Source organism: Boleophthalmus pectinirostris, unplaced genomic scaffold (assembly GCF_026225935.1).
Source record: "Boleophthalmus pectinirostris isolate CB_2022bp ecotype Guang Dong unplaced genomic scaffold, ASM2622593v1 HiC_scaffold_2, whole genome shotgun sequence".
NCBI lineage: Eukaryota > Metazoa > Chordata > Actinopteri > Gobiiformes > Gobiidae > Boleophthalmus > Boleophthalmus pectinirostris.
Genome location: NW_026571152.1, coordinates 28353803 through 28371680, shown reverse-complemented (window position 1 = coordinate 28371680; position 17878 = coordinate 28353803). Strand labels below are relative to the sequence as shown.

Here is a 17878-nt window from a genome sequence, read left to right as displayed (position 1 = left end):
GAATTGTCAATCTTTACTGAACTAAAGGTAAAAGGCAGCTCTTAACTTGAAAACTTACACGGGATCACAAGGTTGAATAGAGCATTTTGAACTTAGGAGATGCTGATAGACTAATAATGCAGGATCACTCAAACTCAAACAAATGTGTAAATGAAACAAAATACAGCTACAGGTATGTTTTTGAGTAGATAACAACAATATAACTTGACTTAAAGCTCACATTTGTCAATTTTGCATAATACAGGACATTTAAAACACTTGGAACACTATGGAACAATAGTATGCATTTGTGTATGGAAGCTTTATTAAACTATAAAGACAAAACACTAAATTCTGATATTATTTCAAATCCAATATTAGTATGATTTCTTTTCCCCAGATGTTCTAAACTGCTACTACAATATGTTTATCATAATCCTAGACCAGGCAGACACTTAAGAGTTCACAGCATTTGACTAACGAGCTGGTTTATTTACGTGACTCTAGCCCGGTAAGGCAATTTAAGGTGACCTTATAAACTTCTAACAGCTTCACCGCTCTGGCCTTACCTCCTACACAGTATTTACATCCCCTCATTATAAAGCTGGACACACAGAGTGACTGCATTTTACTGTGCTATCATTTATCAGGACAGTAAAGAGACAACCCTACGCTTTTTATGTAGCTAGATCATTATCCCTGTTTTTACCTATAACATCTTTGCATAACTGACAACAGTGAATTCAGTGTAAAATGAGGCACACATTAAAGAAGACATATTGAGCTTGTGGTTGCTATATAGTCATAATCTGCGACACCCGTGGATCATGTTATATTTTCTACACTATAAATCTAATAAAATAAAATAAGATCATAAAAGAAAAGTCTGGATTTGCCAGGGAAGTGGGAGTGTACTAGCCAGGCTGGCACAACCTAGTGCCTCCGCTCAATTTCATTTCTCTCCAGCAACTAGGTCAGGGATTGGAATACACTAGACAGGTTGCAAAAACCCCGGAAGTGTGAGTCTGGGCACCAGCCAGTCAGCGAAGAGTCATACATTCAGTGTTGGCAACAATTCCTGAGATCGAGGATTTATAGGTGGAACAAAGAGAATGTTTGGCGAATTTTATCAAGGGGAAAGACGTTATTGGCCTTGTTCCTACAGGATTTGGGAAAAGCTTAATATACCATTTAGCCCCGTTAGTGGCGCATTACATACGTCACGATCAAATAGCAGTGATTAGTTAAATGAAAAAAAGTACCCGCCTACCATCGAGTGAACAAATTCTAATGGTGCGAGGTCAGACGAAGTGAAACCGGCTGATGAATCAGGCTAGGAGTGTACCAGTGGTGGTGAAAACAGGAGATGATTGTCAAAGTGGCATCTTAAAAATAAGCAATTAAAGATTGCTCAAAGATGCCGAAATCACTCCAAATACAACTCTGGGTGAGTAAACGGAGAGGAGAAACAACTATGACATGGTAAAAAGCTCAAAAAAGAAATTTTGCAGAATAGGTCCGCTTTAAAGTGGAAAACAAACAAACGCAACTATGTTTTTCCTCTCTAAAATGGAAGCAGGTGGAAGTTGTATTTATTTAGTTTTTACTGTGACACATAGTGTAACTAATAGCCTCCTGTTTATTCTAGTTCTGTAGCAATGTAAAAGTTAATGGGGTGGTGACTTCTCAGTGGTCCAGGGTGAATGACTTGACTCCAAGCAGTAAATAGCATATTATATGAGCAGTTCTGTTTGCACACACAGCATAGACAAATGAGGATGGAGTGTCCATCATGGTGAACAGAGAATGAAAAGAGATCAGACCAATGAAGATGTCAACATGAAGGTAAATTTGAGTTTGTGTGGTGCACTGCCACTCCACAACTTTCAATCATTTTACGGGTAATTTCAGAGAGAGAGATGCTGCATATCTCTCTCACACATCACGCCAGAATCTCAGAGAGAAAATAAAATCAAAGATGTATTAGATGTATAAGAAGTAAATGAATATAGGCTAAAATAAAACAAAACTTGAGTATGGCTATTAAGAAAGTCTAGACATATAATAATATACTACTGTTAATATAACTGTAATACTTTGTACAGGGTTACAAAGTTTTAATAGGTAATAATTCAGCAGAGTGGAGTTTGACAAGATTCAAAGAAAACTTCAGCCATGATGGATTAACACTGACATATAAAGACAGCTGTTTTTGCCAAAAAGGATAAAGGTTTGTGAAGTATACGACAACGTCTACATCCAAATACATGATGTATGTTTAGGGCAACTTGTGTACAAAAATAAATAAATAATAAATAAATAAATCCATAACAACACAACCAATGCACACTGACAAGAAAGTGAAGCAACTCTGAAGGAAAGAAGATCTTGCTGTTTGATAACTTAAAGGTACATTATGAAACTTTTCTGGTGGAAGGACTGCCTCCTGCTCATCTCATGGAGATGTTATTGCATTGCACAGTATGACATTAAACTTGTATATATTGAGTTTAAATTGCTTAAAATACCTTGAAAAGCAGTAAGTGGGGTTGCCTCTCCACAGATCTGACCTGTAGCTTGTCCTGGTTATTGCTTGTCTGCATTGAGATAAGTTCAATGCCATACTGTAAATAGAACATTTGAAGTGAAGCAGACAGCAGGCCCTGCACCAGAAAAGTTACACAATGCCCCTTTAAAGTCTGTACCCATTTTGTTTTTTCTTGTTATCAAACAACATTTGTTTTGTCCTAGTGCATATGTTGTAAAAACATCTCCTAAGGTAGAATTCAGAACACTGTGTGCTGTCTGCATCTAATTAAGAAGAGTTTTATCCTCAGAGAATCAGGAATTGTGCTGTTCGCATGCTAGTTGTTTGTAGCTGGCTGGCAAACCCCACCTTTGAAAGTGGTGAAACATGCTTATAAATTCATCACATTGAACAATTAGGATGGTAGGAAAGCAGAAAGTGTTACTATATAAGTAGGAAGCAAGTAAGCAAGTACTAAGTAGAAGTAATTTCCCTTGTGGATCAATAAAGTTTGTCGAAGTCTAATTAATTACACAAACTAACTAACAAACTCAAAGAACAGATGTGTTTTAAAATGGAAAGGGTTGTGCCTCTATAGATCATTTAGCTCTTACCTGATGGTCTGCCCTTGTAAAAAGTCTGGATCTGTGGCATTGAGTGACGCCACAAAGCTGCCCACTGGGATGTTCTCCATCATGGTGACGATGAGAGGGTCTGGGAAGAACACTGGGCCCTCGTTGATGTCCATCACTGTCACATGCACTGTTGCCGTGGAGCTGGGGCCGTATCCAACTTCAGGCACTAAAGGATCTTCATTCTCCACTCTGATGAGAAGTGTGTGGAATCCCGTGGCCTCGTAGTCCAAAGGCTAATGACAGTTGCATGTGGAAGGCAGAGTAACAAAGAGAGGTCACGAGAAAACGCAGATATACAGACCTCAGTGCTCAGAATGAAGCCATGATGATTCAGAGCACGTCTAATTACATAGAGCTGGTTTAGATAATGGAACATATCAATGCATTTCTATTGTGCTGTTACCTTGACAACAGATAGCATTCCCTCATTATCGTCCGGGTTTGTCTGGATCTCGAAGCTGGAGGTGGGGTCTCCGCTGATTATAGAGAAAATAGCTCTCCACGCCCCTGTCGCAGGATCATCCCTGTCATCTACTGTCAGGTTGACAATCACTCCGGTCCATCCTTCGTACACTTGCGCCTCAAACTGTACAGACAAACAGAACCGAAAATTATATACAAATGATATAAAATGCTTGGAAAAACTGTGTGGTTAAATAAAAAAAAATAATATATAGAATGTGATTTAACACTTCACGAACAACTTTTCAAATTAACGCAAAGTAGTTAGTAGGGATGTAACAATAACTGAAATATCATGATATCATATCGTCATAGTTCTCACAGTAATATCGTGGACCATCACAATATATCGAATTACAAGTCTCTTTGCTTAAATTTAGAGTTATGGTGCAGCAATAGCTAAAAAAAGTCAGAGGGAACTACATAGACCATGATCCTTTGGTCCATTTCAGTGTAGACTACATGAAGAAAACAGTTCTAAACTCTTTTAAGTCATAGTTCTTTGGATTAAGTCTTATCAAGGCATTTTAAAAGGAAAAAGTAGCATATTAACAGTTTTAGCTGTTTAGCCTCCACAAAATATCGCAATAAATATCGTACAGTGAGATGTATATCGTGAAAATATTGTACCAAGAGATTTGAATATTGTTACACTGACCTTTCCCACGATATCGCTAAATATCGTACCGTGAGGTTCATACCGTGACGATATCGTATCGTGAGACTTAGATATTGTTACATCCCTAGTAGTTCACCATTGAAATTCTTACTGACAATGGTATTGATACTTTACAACTGGTTTCATCAACATTCTCTGGGGGTGTGACGCTAACTGAAGCCACTGCTCTGTCTGAAACTTTAAGCTTTGTTTCAACAAAATCTGACAAGAAAGAGATGAGCAGAAGAGCTGGTAAAGACCCTCTCAAATAGAATTACATATATACATACATAAACACCTGAAAATGCGTTGTTTAAATCTATTTTGTATTTCTTTTTTTAGTTCCCCCAGCAACATTGAAGGGGCAGTCAATTGCAGAGGACACATCTCCCTACAGGGATAATAAAAGCTAACCTTAACCTTATTTCCGCCACCATCTTGTCTCCATGGTAATGTTATAGCTTTGTCTAGAATGTGCACCTTTAAGTAGCAGATGTTTACAATAAAAAGAACAGTTCACATTAGTATGGCACTCTGACGAAACAAAGTACAAAACAGGACTACACTAATGTTTTGGTTAGATAAGTTGAGTGTTGACAGCGATAAGAGCTAACCTCAACAATAGGAAACAGATGATGCGAAACAGCATTTCAATGGTCTTGACTCCACTTAAAATAATAGCAAAAGTCCAACCAACTCCTTCAACACTATTCAGCCATTTTCACATGCATTACCTTTACACTTTTAACATAAGTGCAGTTGTAAGTAGCATTAAGAGGATAAATGGATGTGACACCTACTCCATGCATGGTTTCTGAGAGAGCTGAGTTCACTTTGTTCCTTTCCTGTAATTTTACTCTCACATAAGCATTATGGTTAAAAGTTTGAAACTAAAAGCTTTGAAAAGAGCTAAAAATAAATAGGAATGTGTGGTGTAGTGCTTAATCACATATACTTTTAACTAAGCTATATAAAATGATCATATTTTATAATGTGCTTTTCCACCTTCAAGGCACTCAAAGCACTTTAATGTGATATTCAATAATAAATGAGTAATAAACTGAAAATTCTCTACTGCTGACCCTGCCTCTAAATTATTTCATAACATCACCAAAGTAAACAGCACATTTTTAAATGTATTTTAATTAGATGCTGTATTTTGTATGTGTGGGAGTCCAGAATAAAATATTGTAAAGCTCCCATTAGTCATAGGAATATCATCAATTAAATTCTTAATGCAAATTTCCTTTCCTTTTATATTATAAAATATATTCAGCCATATCGGTAGTCCTACCAAATAGGTCCATCACGATAACACATTTTTAAGCACAATATATTGTTACCAAGAAATATAGCAATAAAGGATAATACTCAAACTACTTTATGCCACTGATACAAAAACAATAGAGCAGAATAATCCCAGTAAACCAGTTTTTAAATCTACTGTATCATTAAAAAGGACAAGATGCAACAATTAAACAGCAGAATAGCAATAATTAGCCAGAGAAGTTATTTATTCAACTCTCTACAGCCCAAATCTTATTTTTCTTAAATTAAAATAGCAAAAATCTCACCACTTTTGCAAAGAAACGCGCAATAAATATTGACCCCCAAAATATAGTGTTCCAGCTTTCATATTGAACGATGAGTTGATACAGTAATTATCGTGAGCGGCCTAAAACATTCATGAGTTTTCATTCTGTGCTATACAAAACAGATGATGCATTAACATGAGAAAACTTATTATGGATCTGAACAGGATGCTAGAGCACAGAGCCCTCAGTTGACTTGTTTTGTGTCTCTGCGTCTGTGGCAACACCTACAGCAGGCGTCCATCAGCTCCCTGTCAGAACAGGCTGAACAGTGCTGCTTAAACTCCAGAGAAAGAGGACCATTACCGTAGAACAGCTTACAGTGTGAGCTGAGAGCCACACAACACAATGTTTAAGAATAGCACTGGTCCAGCCTAGATTAGCACCTGTGTGTCAGCCCACGCCATTGTTGTTCCACAGATTACCCTCTTACCGCCCCACACCGCCAGCTCTATGCATTTATCCAACACAGACAAACATTGATTTCTTCTCTTTCCATTCTATCTGTTATTTTAAAGGCAGGTCTCTGGTCCTTAAGAGCACACAGGGAACAGTGTTTTGAAAAGAGAGATGAGAGTGGTGGTACATGGTATTTTGTGTCACGAGAGGGGCTTATATGAAAAACACAAACACAAAAACACATTATTTTTGCAACTTTTGTCCCTAAATGTGCCAACTTTATAATTTTTACAGATTCTCACGAAAAATTGTGATGGATCGCATTTTGGTTCCAAGATATGTGTTACGTTACTGCCCCATTTTGGTCATAAATTGGTGAATAAGAGGAATTACTTTAATATTGGCCCAAAACATCCTGTAAAATTTCAAGGTGCATCTTTTGGGGTCCGTCACCTGCTTATTTTTATGTTTATGTCATTGCTCTGCCTGGAATTTTCCACAGTATGACAGCTCTACTTTACATTTATTTGGTTACAGGTGGTTTTATAGCTCAAAAATGCTTAGAAAAACAGGCATTCTGATTGTGAGCCTCTCCACAGATCTGACCTGTAACTTGTTAAATACCATACTGTGAAACATTCCAGATAGAGTAATAACATCTCCATGGAGAAAAGCATTTGATAAACCCTCCACCACAAAAGTTACACAATGCACCTTGACTTGTTTTTTTTCCCGAAGCTGTTCAGTAGCTAATTGACACTTGTTTCCCATTCTCCATTTGTGTTTAAAGAAAATAAATAATATATCTCTGCCGTAGTAACAGCTAATCTTGGGTAAAGGCAAATACATAAAGCCATGGTATCAACATCAATATTGAAACATAAAAAGCATCCCTAATTATATTTATTCAAAACGTGTTTTAGTCACATTTTACATTTCTTTACACAACATATCATACTAAAAAGATGGACATGGTCAGTGAAATAAGCAATTCATTTGGCAGTCCTGGCATTTCCAAATGATTAAAATATGTTAATTACGAATGCCATGAAATAAAGTGAAAATGAAATGACAGATGTGTCCAGTTTCTGTGACAAATTACAATGTAATTACCATAATTACACTTTAGTTACCATGATATTTGCATCCTATTACCATGCTATTACTGTGGTGTTTAAGTGTCACCTGTTTTAGTGCAACAGAACATTTATTTTATTTATTGTTTATTTGAAAAGGAACAGAAACACAAACATACATTAACAATTAAATAATCTAATGCAGATATCACAGCCAAGACTAATTCACAACAGCAGCCCCCAGTGATTTGGCATAGGTTTGTATAAATGCTCTTCTTGACTTAAAGGTGCACTGTGTAACTTTTCTAGTGGAGAGTCCATAACCAGCTTCCATTACACTATTATTTATATCCACGGCAACAGCATCTGATACCACAGGGCCAGGTTACATATTAGATTTGTGGAGAGACGAGACCACTCACAGTAAAACCAAGCAACAACATCTCCATGGAGACAAACAGATGAAGGATCCTCCACCACAAAAGTTACACAGTGCACCTTTAAAAAAACAAGTGATTGATAGTAAAGAAAGTACTTATACTTATATACTGTATGTGTATATGTAACAATGTGTTCTCAAATGCTGTAGGCCTATTCTCTTGACTGTTATTCATGGAGAAACTGAGCAACGCTTTCAATGCCACTTTACATCTATATTACTACTGCTACTACTGCTACTACTGCTACTACTGCTACTACTGCTACTACTGCTACTACTACTACTACTACTACTGCTACTACTACTACTGCTACTACTGCTACTACTGCTACGACCACTTCTACTACAACTACTGCTACTAGTGTTACTACTACTTCTACTACTACTGCTAATACTGTTACTATTGCTACTACCACTTCTACTACAACTACTGCTACTACTACTTATACTACTACTACTACTACTACTACTACTACGACTACGACTAGTACTACTACTTCTACTACTTCTGCTACTTCTGCTACTACTGTTACTACTATTGCTACTACTACTACTACTACCACTTCTACTACAACTACTACTACTACTGCTACTACTACTACTGCTACTACTTCTACTACTGCTACTACTACTACTACTACTACTACTACTACTACTACTACTACTACTACTACTACTACTACTACTACTACTACTACTACTACTGTTACTACCACTTCTAATATTGTTGGAGAAATCTCTGAATGTGTACAGTTTTACACCGTGGAGCCTTGCTCTCCCACTGTTACTACTACTGCTACTACTGTTACTACCACTTCTACTATAACTACTTCTACTTCCACTACTACTACTACTACTACTACTACTACCACTACTACTACTACTACTGTTACTACTGCTATTACAGCTACTCCTACTTCTAATATTGATGGAGAAAACTGGTACACGTGTACAGCTTTACATCGGTGAGCCTTGCCCTCACACTGCACCTCTTAAATGTGTCTGTAGAATCAAAGACGTGGTGCATGTGGTCAATGCAGCCCTTTTTTTGTTCTGAAGCAACAAGACACAAAAGTGTTGTGAGCGGATGTGCACTGGTCTTGAATGATGTACGAGTGTGTTTAAGTGGTCTTTATGCATGCCACGCGTTGCTGAATTGAAAATTAAAGAGCAATCTCAATACACTTTAGTGCTGAAACCTTGAAAGCATATTTGAGTGGTCAGTGCAAAATACAGACTGTATACAAAACAAGGACAGCTCATTGGCATTCTCCTGCTCATCAGACTCCTCTGGACATCAAACTGCATATTACATAGACTTAAATGCACTGTTTACTGGCCCTACTTTGCAATACACACACACAAACACACACACACATGCATATTTAGGTGGAGGTGTACTCATGTGGAGCAGTCAGGAAATGCTCTGTGTGTAATGTAGCCACTGGCCCCTGCCCCAACACTGATAAGGGCCCCAATTCCACCTGGACCTGAGCGGTAGCCGCCACCGGATAGAGCGAGCGTAATGACTCACTACGAGGCACAACTCCCCTCCGCAAATGACTTCAACATATTAAAGGAGGAAAGAGGGAGATTGGGGAAAGAGGTGCAAAAATGAAATGCCTTCAAGTTCACTTTTATCCCAGCTCGTGTGTTGTTCTGTGTGTGTGTTTTTGACCACGGTGAGGCAGAGAGCACACAGCCAATTATACTGCGCTAACCTGCTGGCTTGTTTCTATGAAGAGTTGAACAGATGATGATTTACACAGTATTAAATGGTATCTGGGTTTCAAAGTAACAGTACAAAATAGTTTAACGGTACATCAAATCTTAAGAAAAAAAAACACCCATTTTCTAATCCCTCATTCCAGACTCTACTGTCTTTTATCTCTTCTATTTAGCTACTGCTACTTCTACTACTAATACTGCTACTTCTACTTCTACTACTATTACTACTACTACAGCTACTACTGCTACTCCTACTTCTACTGCTACTGCTACTACTATTACTTCTACTACAACTACTACTACTTCTACTGCTACTACTAGCTACTACTACTACCATTACTGTTACTACTGCTACTACTGTTGCTACTACTGCTACTACAACTTCTACTATTGCTACTACAACTTCTACTACTGCTACTGCTACTACAACAGTACTAGTAAAATACTGATCAAATTGATCAAATTACTACCTCATACAATATCCATAGGAAGTGTTATTAAAACAAGAGTAAAGGCAAAGATGGGAGAACAAAAATCACTTTTAGAAACAAATCAATAAGGTGCTGTATTCTAAAATTGCCATTTAAACATAAACAGAAGAGAAGCCCACTGGTGAAACACACTGAGGGGGCAGGCGAAATTTGAACTCAAGTGAGTGTGAAATTACCTTAAAACAATATTACTCAAGGGGAAGAAAAGTAGTGTCCAGAATAATGAAATCATGTAAGAGCAAAAAGAGTACTGCGTAAATACGGGTAATTTTTTTTTTTTTTAAATCGGATTTGTAATTTACGAGTTAATGGATTCAGATGACAAAAAAGAAAAAAAGAAAGAAAACAAACACAGAAAACACAAAATTCTGAAGTGTGAATATTCAAATTTAATGTTGACATAAAGCTTTTCTCTAAAACATTACTAACAGTGGGAAAAGAAAAGAAACATTTTACTCAACTATCATAATATTTCTCAAGTAAAAGTGTATAATTGAGTATCCATACACAATGCCAGCAATTTAAGAAGTTTATGTAGGAACTATGTAAAATTACCCAGAACTACTAGTGTTAATAACAACATGCCAAAAGCCCCAATACAGCAGCATATCAATGCAAAGATTAAGCAGCCATTAATAATGACTTCACTTCAACTTCACTTTTATCTGCGTTGGTGTTTATATTTTCATAGCCAAGTTCGCCAATGACACTTGTGCAGCTTGTTTTTCCTAAAAGATGACAAGATATAACACAAAGAAAAACACCATGCAATGCACCATGGTGATGTTTTTGCTTTGCCTGGGATGTTCCACAGTATTAGCCTAACTCATCAGACAGTTTTACTTTGTGGAAATCGTCTGACCTCGCAGCATCAGGATTCATTTGCTCGACGGTAGGCGTGTGATTTTTTTTAATTTAACCAATTACTATTTGGTCGTGACATATGTAATGTGCCAAATCCCATAGGAAGAAGGGCAATACTGTCTTTCCCCTTGATAAAATTCATCAAACATTCTCTTTGTTCCGGCATTAAATCCTTGATTTCAGGAATCATTGCCAACACAGAATGTATGGCTTTGTCTACATCCATCTCGACCACTTTGTTTACTGTTGTGCTGTTCCACAAAAGGGACCCAGACAGGCGTTTCACGTCATGGCTTCACAGCTTTTCGCTGTTTGGCCGGTGCACGGTCTACAACTTCTGGACTTCTTGCAAACTGTCTAGTGTATTCCAATTCCTGACCTAGTCGCTGGGGAGAAATTAAATTGAGCAGAGGCACAAGGTCACGCCAGTCTGGCTACCATAGTATGGCATCAAACAAATATAGCTTGTATTTATTAAATAACTATTGCATGCATTATTAACATGAGGGGGCGCACTTCTCCACAGATCTGATCTATAATTTGGCCTGGTGATGTGACCTGCTTTTCTACATGAAGACATTTAAATTAAATGCCAGTCAAGCAGATGGCAAAAAAAAATAAAAAAAAATAATTAAAAATAAAATAAAATCACTATACCGGATTTTCACTTTAAAACATAGAAAAAACAACTAGTTCATTTTAATTGGTTTGCAGTGGACCCAGAGTTATTTCTCACATTCTGAACATCGTAATTATTCACTGCAGTGAGTTTATAAGCACTTTTCACTACTTTCGGAGACAAGAGTTTTGCTGTGGCAATACAGCTAACGACAACTAGCATGCTAACATACACTTTCTGATTATCGGACAACAAAATCCTTGCTAATTAAATACAAACAGTACACAGCAGACTTATTTTGACCTCAAGAACTGCTTATACAATATATCTGTATGAGAACAGCAAGATACAGTTTGCTCAAACACATGGGGAAATAATCGGGTACAGGATCTTTAAAACCAGAATTTAAATTTTAAAAATATAAATATGGCAACCGCACCTATCTTCTACAATCTCAGTCACTGGATAAACAAACAAGGCTGCAGATAGACAGGGTTACCAATGCGTATAAATCAAAAGAAATGTACACTTCAGACACTGGAGATTCCATGGAGCCAGAGCCCAGTATGGCATTGATTTTCTGTTCACCCGCTTCTTTTATGTCTGACTTTTTCAATAATCTGCCCCATATATCTTCAAGGTAATGTCACACTGCCACAAGATAATTGGTTGATAGCCATTTGGGGCAAACAAGTAAAAAAATATCAAAACAGATAATGTCAAGTTTTTCTCAACACTTGTGACAGGGGCATTTTTAAAGTGCCTCTGTAGAGCTATGATTAGGTTTGTTTGTTTTAGTTGACTAACAATTGCTGCACCACACACGCCGGGCTGGTCTAAATGTATTTTTGACAACAGCTCTCTCACCCCAGGCCTGAGAACTTTCAAAGCTTGTTACAAGTTTCAAAAGGACACTAGGGTTTTAAAGGAGATATGAATTATAAGCTTATCTGGGTTTGGGTAGTGCTCCTCAAACTTTTCACAAAAAGAAACACTTAAAAAAAATTGCTTTCAGAGTACCCCCACATCTATTTTGGGTCTATTAGTGCTATTCTGGGTGTAAACAACGGCTAAATCAGGTCTAAAATTGGACTACATGATTGTGTAGATTGTGCATTTGAAACTAAGAAAGTACCCAAATTAGGATTAAAAAGTGATATATGTGATATATATATAAGTGGTATATACTGATAAATACAAATATGTGTTGCAATTGGAATTAAAACACATAAAACACATTTGTATTGGTCTATATGGATTAGTGTCATAATTGTGTAATTCTTTAAATCAGTGAATATTGCACATAACATAAAATTCTCAGGGAGGACTCTAATTTCTCAGGAAATATGATGTTATTACAAATAGTACATTGCTAAGTGATAAACCACAGAGTTAAAATATAAACATTAATATATTAGTATATTTTGCATTCTTCGCACAAGACAAACAAATAAAACTCTTAGTGTCTTAATTCAGCAATTAGCAACAAAACATCAGGTACAAGTCCACATCTAATCCCTTTCTCTTTTTTCAAGCAGCAAACTAAAGGAGCTCTTAAACTTCTGGCTTTGAGCCTGTAAATGGTGTAAAACCATAGTACACACATCTCCGAGCTTTACAGAGGAACACTAAACGCGTCTTGGCTCATTAACACCGCTATGGAAATGGCCTTCTATTTCTTCTACAGGCCTTTAATTCGTCTTTGGTTGCCAGCTGGCTTTGTGAGACTGTTACAAACCACTGACCCAGAGTTGATTCCTTTAAGGTACTGCTGTAAGCTGTAGCAGAGTTCATTTAGACTCTATAGAAGCAATACAAACATATAGTCTGTTTTAAATTGACAATACTGTGAAAGATCAGTGAGACTTTGAAAAACACTGAAGAATGGAACTTGACTTTTGTGGACACGAGTCTGTGTGCTTCACTGGATGAATGCCACTGACAGTGGGGTTGTCAGAAATACACTACACAAGATGTTCATTTTGCTCAAATAGAAAGTGTTTGGGCTGAAAAGGTATCGTCTGACAGAGAGCAAAGCTGAATAGAAGCCTGTCACACTAAATCAAAATAAGAAAAATATATTCTTTGACTATTTCTTGGAATAACTCAATATGGCAATAGCAGTCGTCTATAGTCAAATGGGACTATATGCACTGGGTGTATCTGTATTGTTGACAACACTCCCAAAGTAATCATTTTTGTGAATTGTTAGATTCTCAATTCTTGTATACAGATATGTTCTACCTTTTTAAAGTAAGCCTACAATTGAAGTATACTTTATTGTTCTAGGTCAGGGGAGAGCAAACTACAGCCCGGGGGCTGTATGCGGCTCTTTAAACCTTTTAATCCAGCCCGCCGAACTTGAATAAATTACAATAATATAGCTTGTTGATGTTTTATTTTTCCTGCATTTCCCAGTAGATGGCGCACTACAGTATATATACATATATAGTATATATATTTACTAGCTAATGACAGGAGTCATTTTCGGGCAGCATATTCGGACCATGAGTGTGGTAGAAGTGTTCAAGACATAAGGTTGCACGGTTTCCGTTTTGAGTAGGTTTAAAGCAAAGTCAAAAGACTCATAGATGCTGTGTTACAAATCTCAACGCATGGAACATCTTAACGGTCTGGTTTTACTGCAGGCACAAGTATGCACGTAATCCTCATTCAGACCGCATTCACTATTCATGAATTCTGAAACTTACTCGTCCAAAACTTGCAGCGCGCAGTGCAGAATACGTCCTACATGAGCGTAAATACAAGTGCAATGGAGCCAGGCTCTTAACACGTCATGTCCTGTCTCCTGTCTGGCCCTTCAATTAAATTTTAGAACCCTATGTGGCCCCCGAGCCAAAAAGTTTGCCCACCCCTGTTCTCGGTAAATGTGTCCTCTGCATTAGGCTTGGTAAGAACTACCTTAGCTGGAGCAGTTTTCCCACTGTGCATGTTTTGGGTTGAATGGGAGTATCCACAGGAAACCCACAAACATAGAAAGAACCGCACAAACCTGGAACTTTCTTTCCCATATTACGCTATTTTATGATATCTGTGTTATCATGTTACTTACTCATAAAAAAAAAAAAAAAACATATCAGGAGTCGTGTTTGAGCATTTTGAACTTTGGAGACATAGACACTCTAATAATAAAGAGTTAATTAAACTTATGTGAGTGAAACAAAACACAACTCTGGGTATGTTTTGGGTATTCTAACACAACTTAAAGATCACAAGAGTCAATTTTGTGTAAATTATCTTTATCTTCAAACACGGTCACTCAAATGCAATTGCAATTCAACAGGCCTTCACAAAAAAACAACCACACTATTCACTCCTGAAATAGTATCTTCATCAAAAGCAAGAAAAAGATCGTAATCTACAGGATTTTAAATGTGCCATATAAAATTTCAAATGTCTCTTCTCTGGATAATGAAATGCAAACAAGGGGAATCCTTCGCGCACGTTCTCTATAAACCATTTGTCTTTATTTTATCGGCTCCCCAAAGCTGCTTAATTCTGTTCAGAGCCAAGACATAGATTCAAAGGTTTTACAATACCCTAATTTTTCTACAAGAACACAAGGGGGAAATAAAACCAAGTGCATATGATTACTGTCTGCCTACGCAAATCCACACACATACACACACAGATACACATACACAGTGTCAGTGCATTGGATTGGCACTATAGGCCAGTGTGTACCCCTCTTTGCCTCTCTCCCCCAGTGCTAATCCCCCATACTGTAAGTGTTCCTGCAGCTGTAATGAGCTTACCTGTGTCTTTATTAAATTTGAACAGCCTCAGCTCGGGCTCCGTCCAAAGATATGAATTTAGATGAATTTGACAGTAGGCAAAGCAGATTTTCTCCTGCTGACTAAATAGACAAAAGCTTGTAGTGTCAATCTGGGGATGATTTACAGCAGTGCGAAAACCGAAAGTCAAATAGAAATGGGCCAGATGTATTTTACTCTGTGATGCGTACAGTAGATGGATATGAAAATCTACTTTAACCAAAATATATTCATTCAAAATCATAAAGAAATGCAGTTTGGAGTGGTCAAAATATAAAACAACTTTCACTTTATTTAAAAAAGCACTGCATATTTTTTTCTGGTGGAATGTACCTGTTTCTGTCCATGAAGATATTATTGCTTTGCCTGGAATGTTTCATGGTGACATTAAATATCCATCTAGTATTTATTCATTATGGGTGTTTCTATTGCTCAAAAATACAATAATTACTTCTATGAATAAGGGCGACTCTCCACAGATATGAATACCTAACAGCTCTCATTGTGGCTCCTATATATTTATATTCTATATTTACGGTGATATTTCCTCTAGTATATTTCTACAGATATAAATGTAAATTGGAGGTGCTAACCTGATAGTTACAGTATTTGCCGCTGAATGTTTTTTTTTTTTTTTTTCCCGTTCTCTCTGGATTACAGGGTTTGCTTTGATTAATACTCAGTGGCTGACATGTCCTTTAGCACAGTCACACAACAATAAGAGTTCATATACCAGACTAAAACGTGAGAAGATAATACTGGATGTAGATTTCAGTAGTGTGGTTTGGATCTGGATAGCTAGTAATGGATGAGTGAATGAACTTTATTGTAATTTTACTGCATCCTCACACACAAACAAATGAATTAAATGACTTTTCAGTTAAAGACAGTGCCTTGACATTTCCAATATTGAACAGAAAATACTAGAATAAAATATTTATAGGTCCTATATTACACAAAATTGACTCTTGTGAGCATTAAGCCATGTGTTATAATGTTATTACCCCCTCAAAAACATATCTAGAGATGTGTTTTGTTTCATTCACACATGTTTGAGTAATCCTGGTTTATTACTAGGCAGGCTGGTGCCACCTTGTGCCTCCGCTCAATTTCTTTTCTCTCCAGCGACTAGGTCAGGAATCGGAATGCACTAGATGGTTTGCAAGAACCCCGGAATTTGTAGACCACACACCGGCCAATCAGTAAAGAGCTGTGAAGCCATGACGTCAAACTCAAGCACCTGTCTGGGTCCCTTTTGTGGTACAACACAACAGTAAACAAAGCGGTCGAGATGGATGTAGGACGAAGCCAGACATTCTGTGTTGGCAACAATTCCTGAGATCAAGGATTTAAAGCCGGAACAAAGAGAATGTTTGGTGAATTTTATCAAGGGGAAAGACGTTATTGCCCTCCTTCCTACAGGATTTGGCGCACTACATCTGTCACCACTAATTAGCAGTGACTGGTTAAATAAAAAAAGTACGTGCCTCCTGTCGAGCAAAAAAAATCCTAATGCTGCGAGGTCAGACGGTTTCCACAAAGTGAAACCGGCTGATGAGTCCGGCTAGTTTATTACACCTCCAAGGCTCAATGTGCTCATGTTCCACCTTGTGATGTCATGTAGTGGTTGTTTTAAGTTAACAGCTACCTTTTACCTTTTGTTCAGTAGGAATCGACAGTTCGAGGGCTGAAATCCTCGACATTATTCTGGTGAATGTGCGTGGCATTTAAAAACACTTCCTGTATCACCACATGACATCGCAAGAGTGTTTTCTGTCTCTCTGTTTGAGACAAGAACTCAGCCTAAACATGCAGAGTTTCTGTCTTAAACATATGTGAATGAAGCAAAACGCAACTCGAGGTATGTTTGTGATGAGTAAACAACATTATATCATAGGTCAGATAATAGCGTCATATGTGCCCTTTACTGAGAGAGGCCACACCTGATCGCACCACCCAAATATAGCCACAAAAATGATTGGTACCAACTCCCAGCCTCTCACAGCTCCAAGTCTTCATAACTCGTATTGCACATTCAATAACACAGGACCACACTCATTCACCGCACATATTTCTTCCCAGCTCCCCTCCAGACAAATAGGCCTGTCACGATAATTACTATATCAGCTTATCGTTCAATACATGAAAGATGGAACAATTATTTTTGGGGGTCAATATTTATCATGGCTACTAGTGGGGAACTTTTCGTAATTTGTCTGTACTATGATAAGATTTGAGCTGTAGAAGGTTGAATACATAACTTCTGTGATTCATGTGTTTCGTTTTTTATTGCAGCTCATGTTCCTTAACAATAGTGTACATATTATAATAATCGTTTTACAGGGAAATCCTGATTTTGGGTAGTGGGTGGAACAGACAGTGGCATAAAGGTATTCAGTATTATAGCTTATCATCTATATTTTTTCAGCAATATATCAGATTTCAGATTTTCGTAACAGGTCTACAGACAAGGCTCAGATGCAACAGAGAATGATTAAAAAACTGTTTCCTCTCCAGAGCCTTCAACACACTCAGCGAACTACTGAATAACAACAGACTATGCCCTCCTGTTCTTTTCAAATTATGAGTCATGCTTGTATTATGTCTTCTCTGTG

General features: G+C 37.4%; 1 protein-coding gene across 1 annotated transcript in view; it reads right to left on the bottom strand.

The window, feature by feature from the left end:
• cdh13 (cadherin 13, H-cadherin (heart)) overlaps nucleotides 1-17878 on the bottom strand; it is a 326125-nt gene that overhangs the window by 90787 nt on the left and 217460 nt on the right. Inside the window, exons 9-10 of the mRNA XM_055155478.1 lie at nucleotides 3545-3727; nucleotides 3121-3374 (exon numbers count right to left, since the gene is read on the bottom strand). Coding sequence (XP_055011453.1) covers nucleotides 3121-3374; nucleotides 3545-3727 — 437 coding nt within the window. The remainder of the gene's footprint in view (nucleotides 1-3120; nucleotides 3375-3544; nucleotides 3728-17878) is intronic.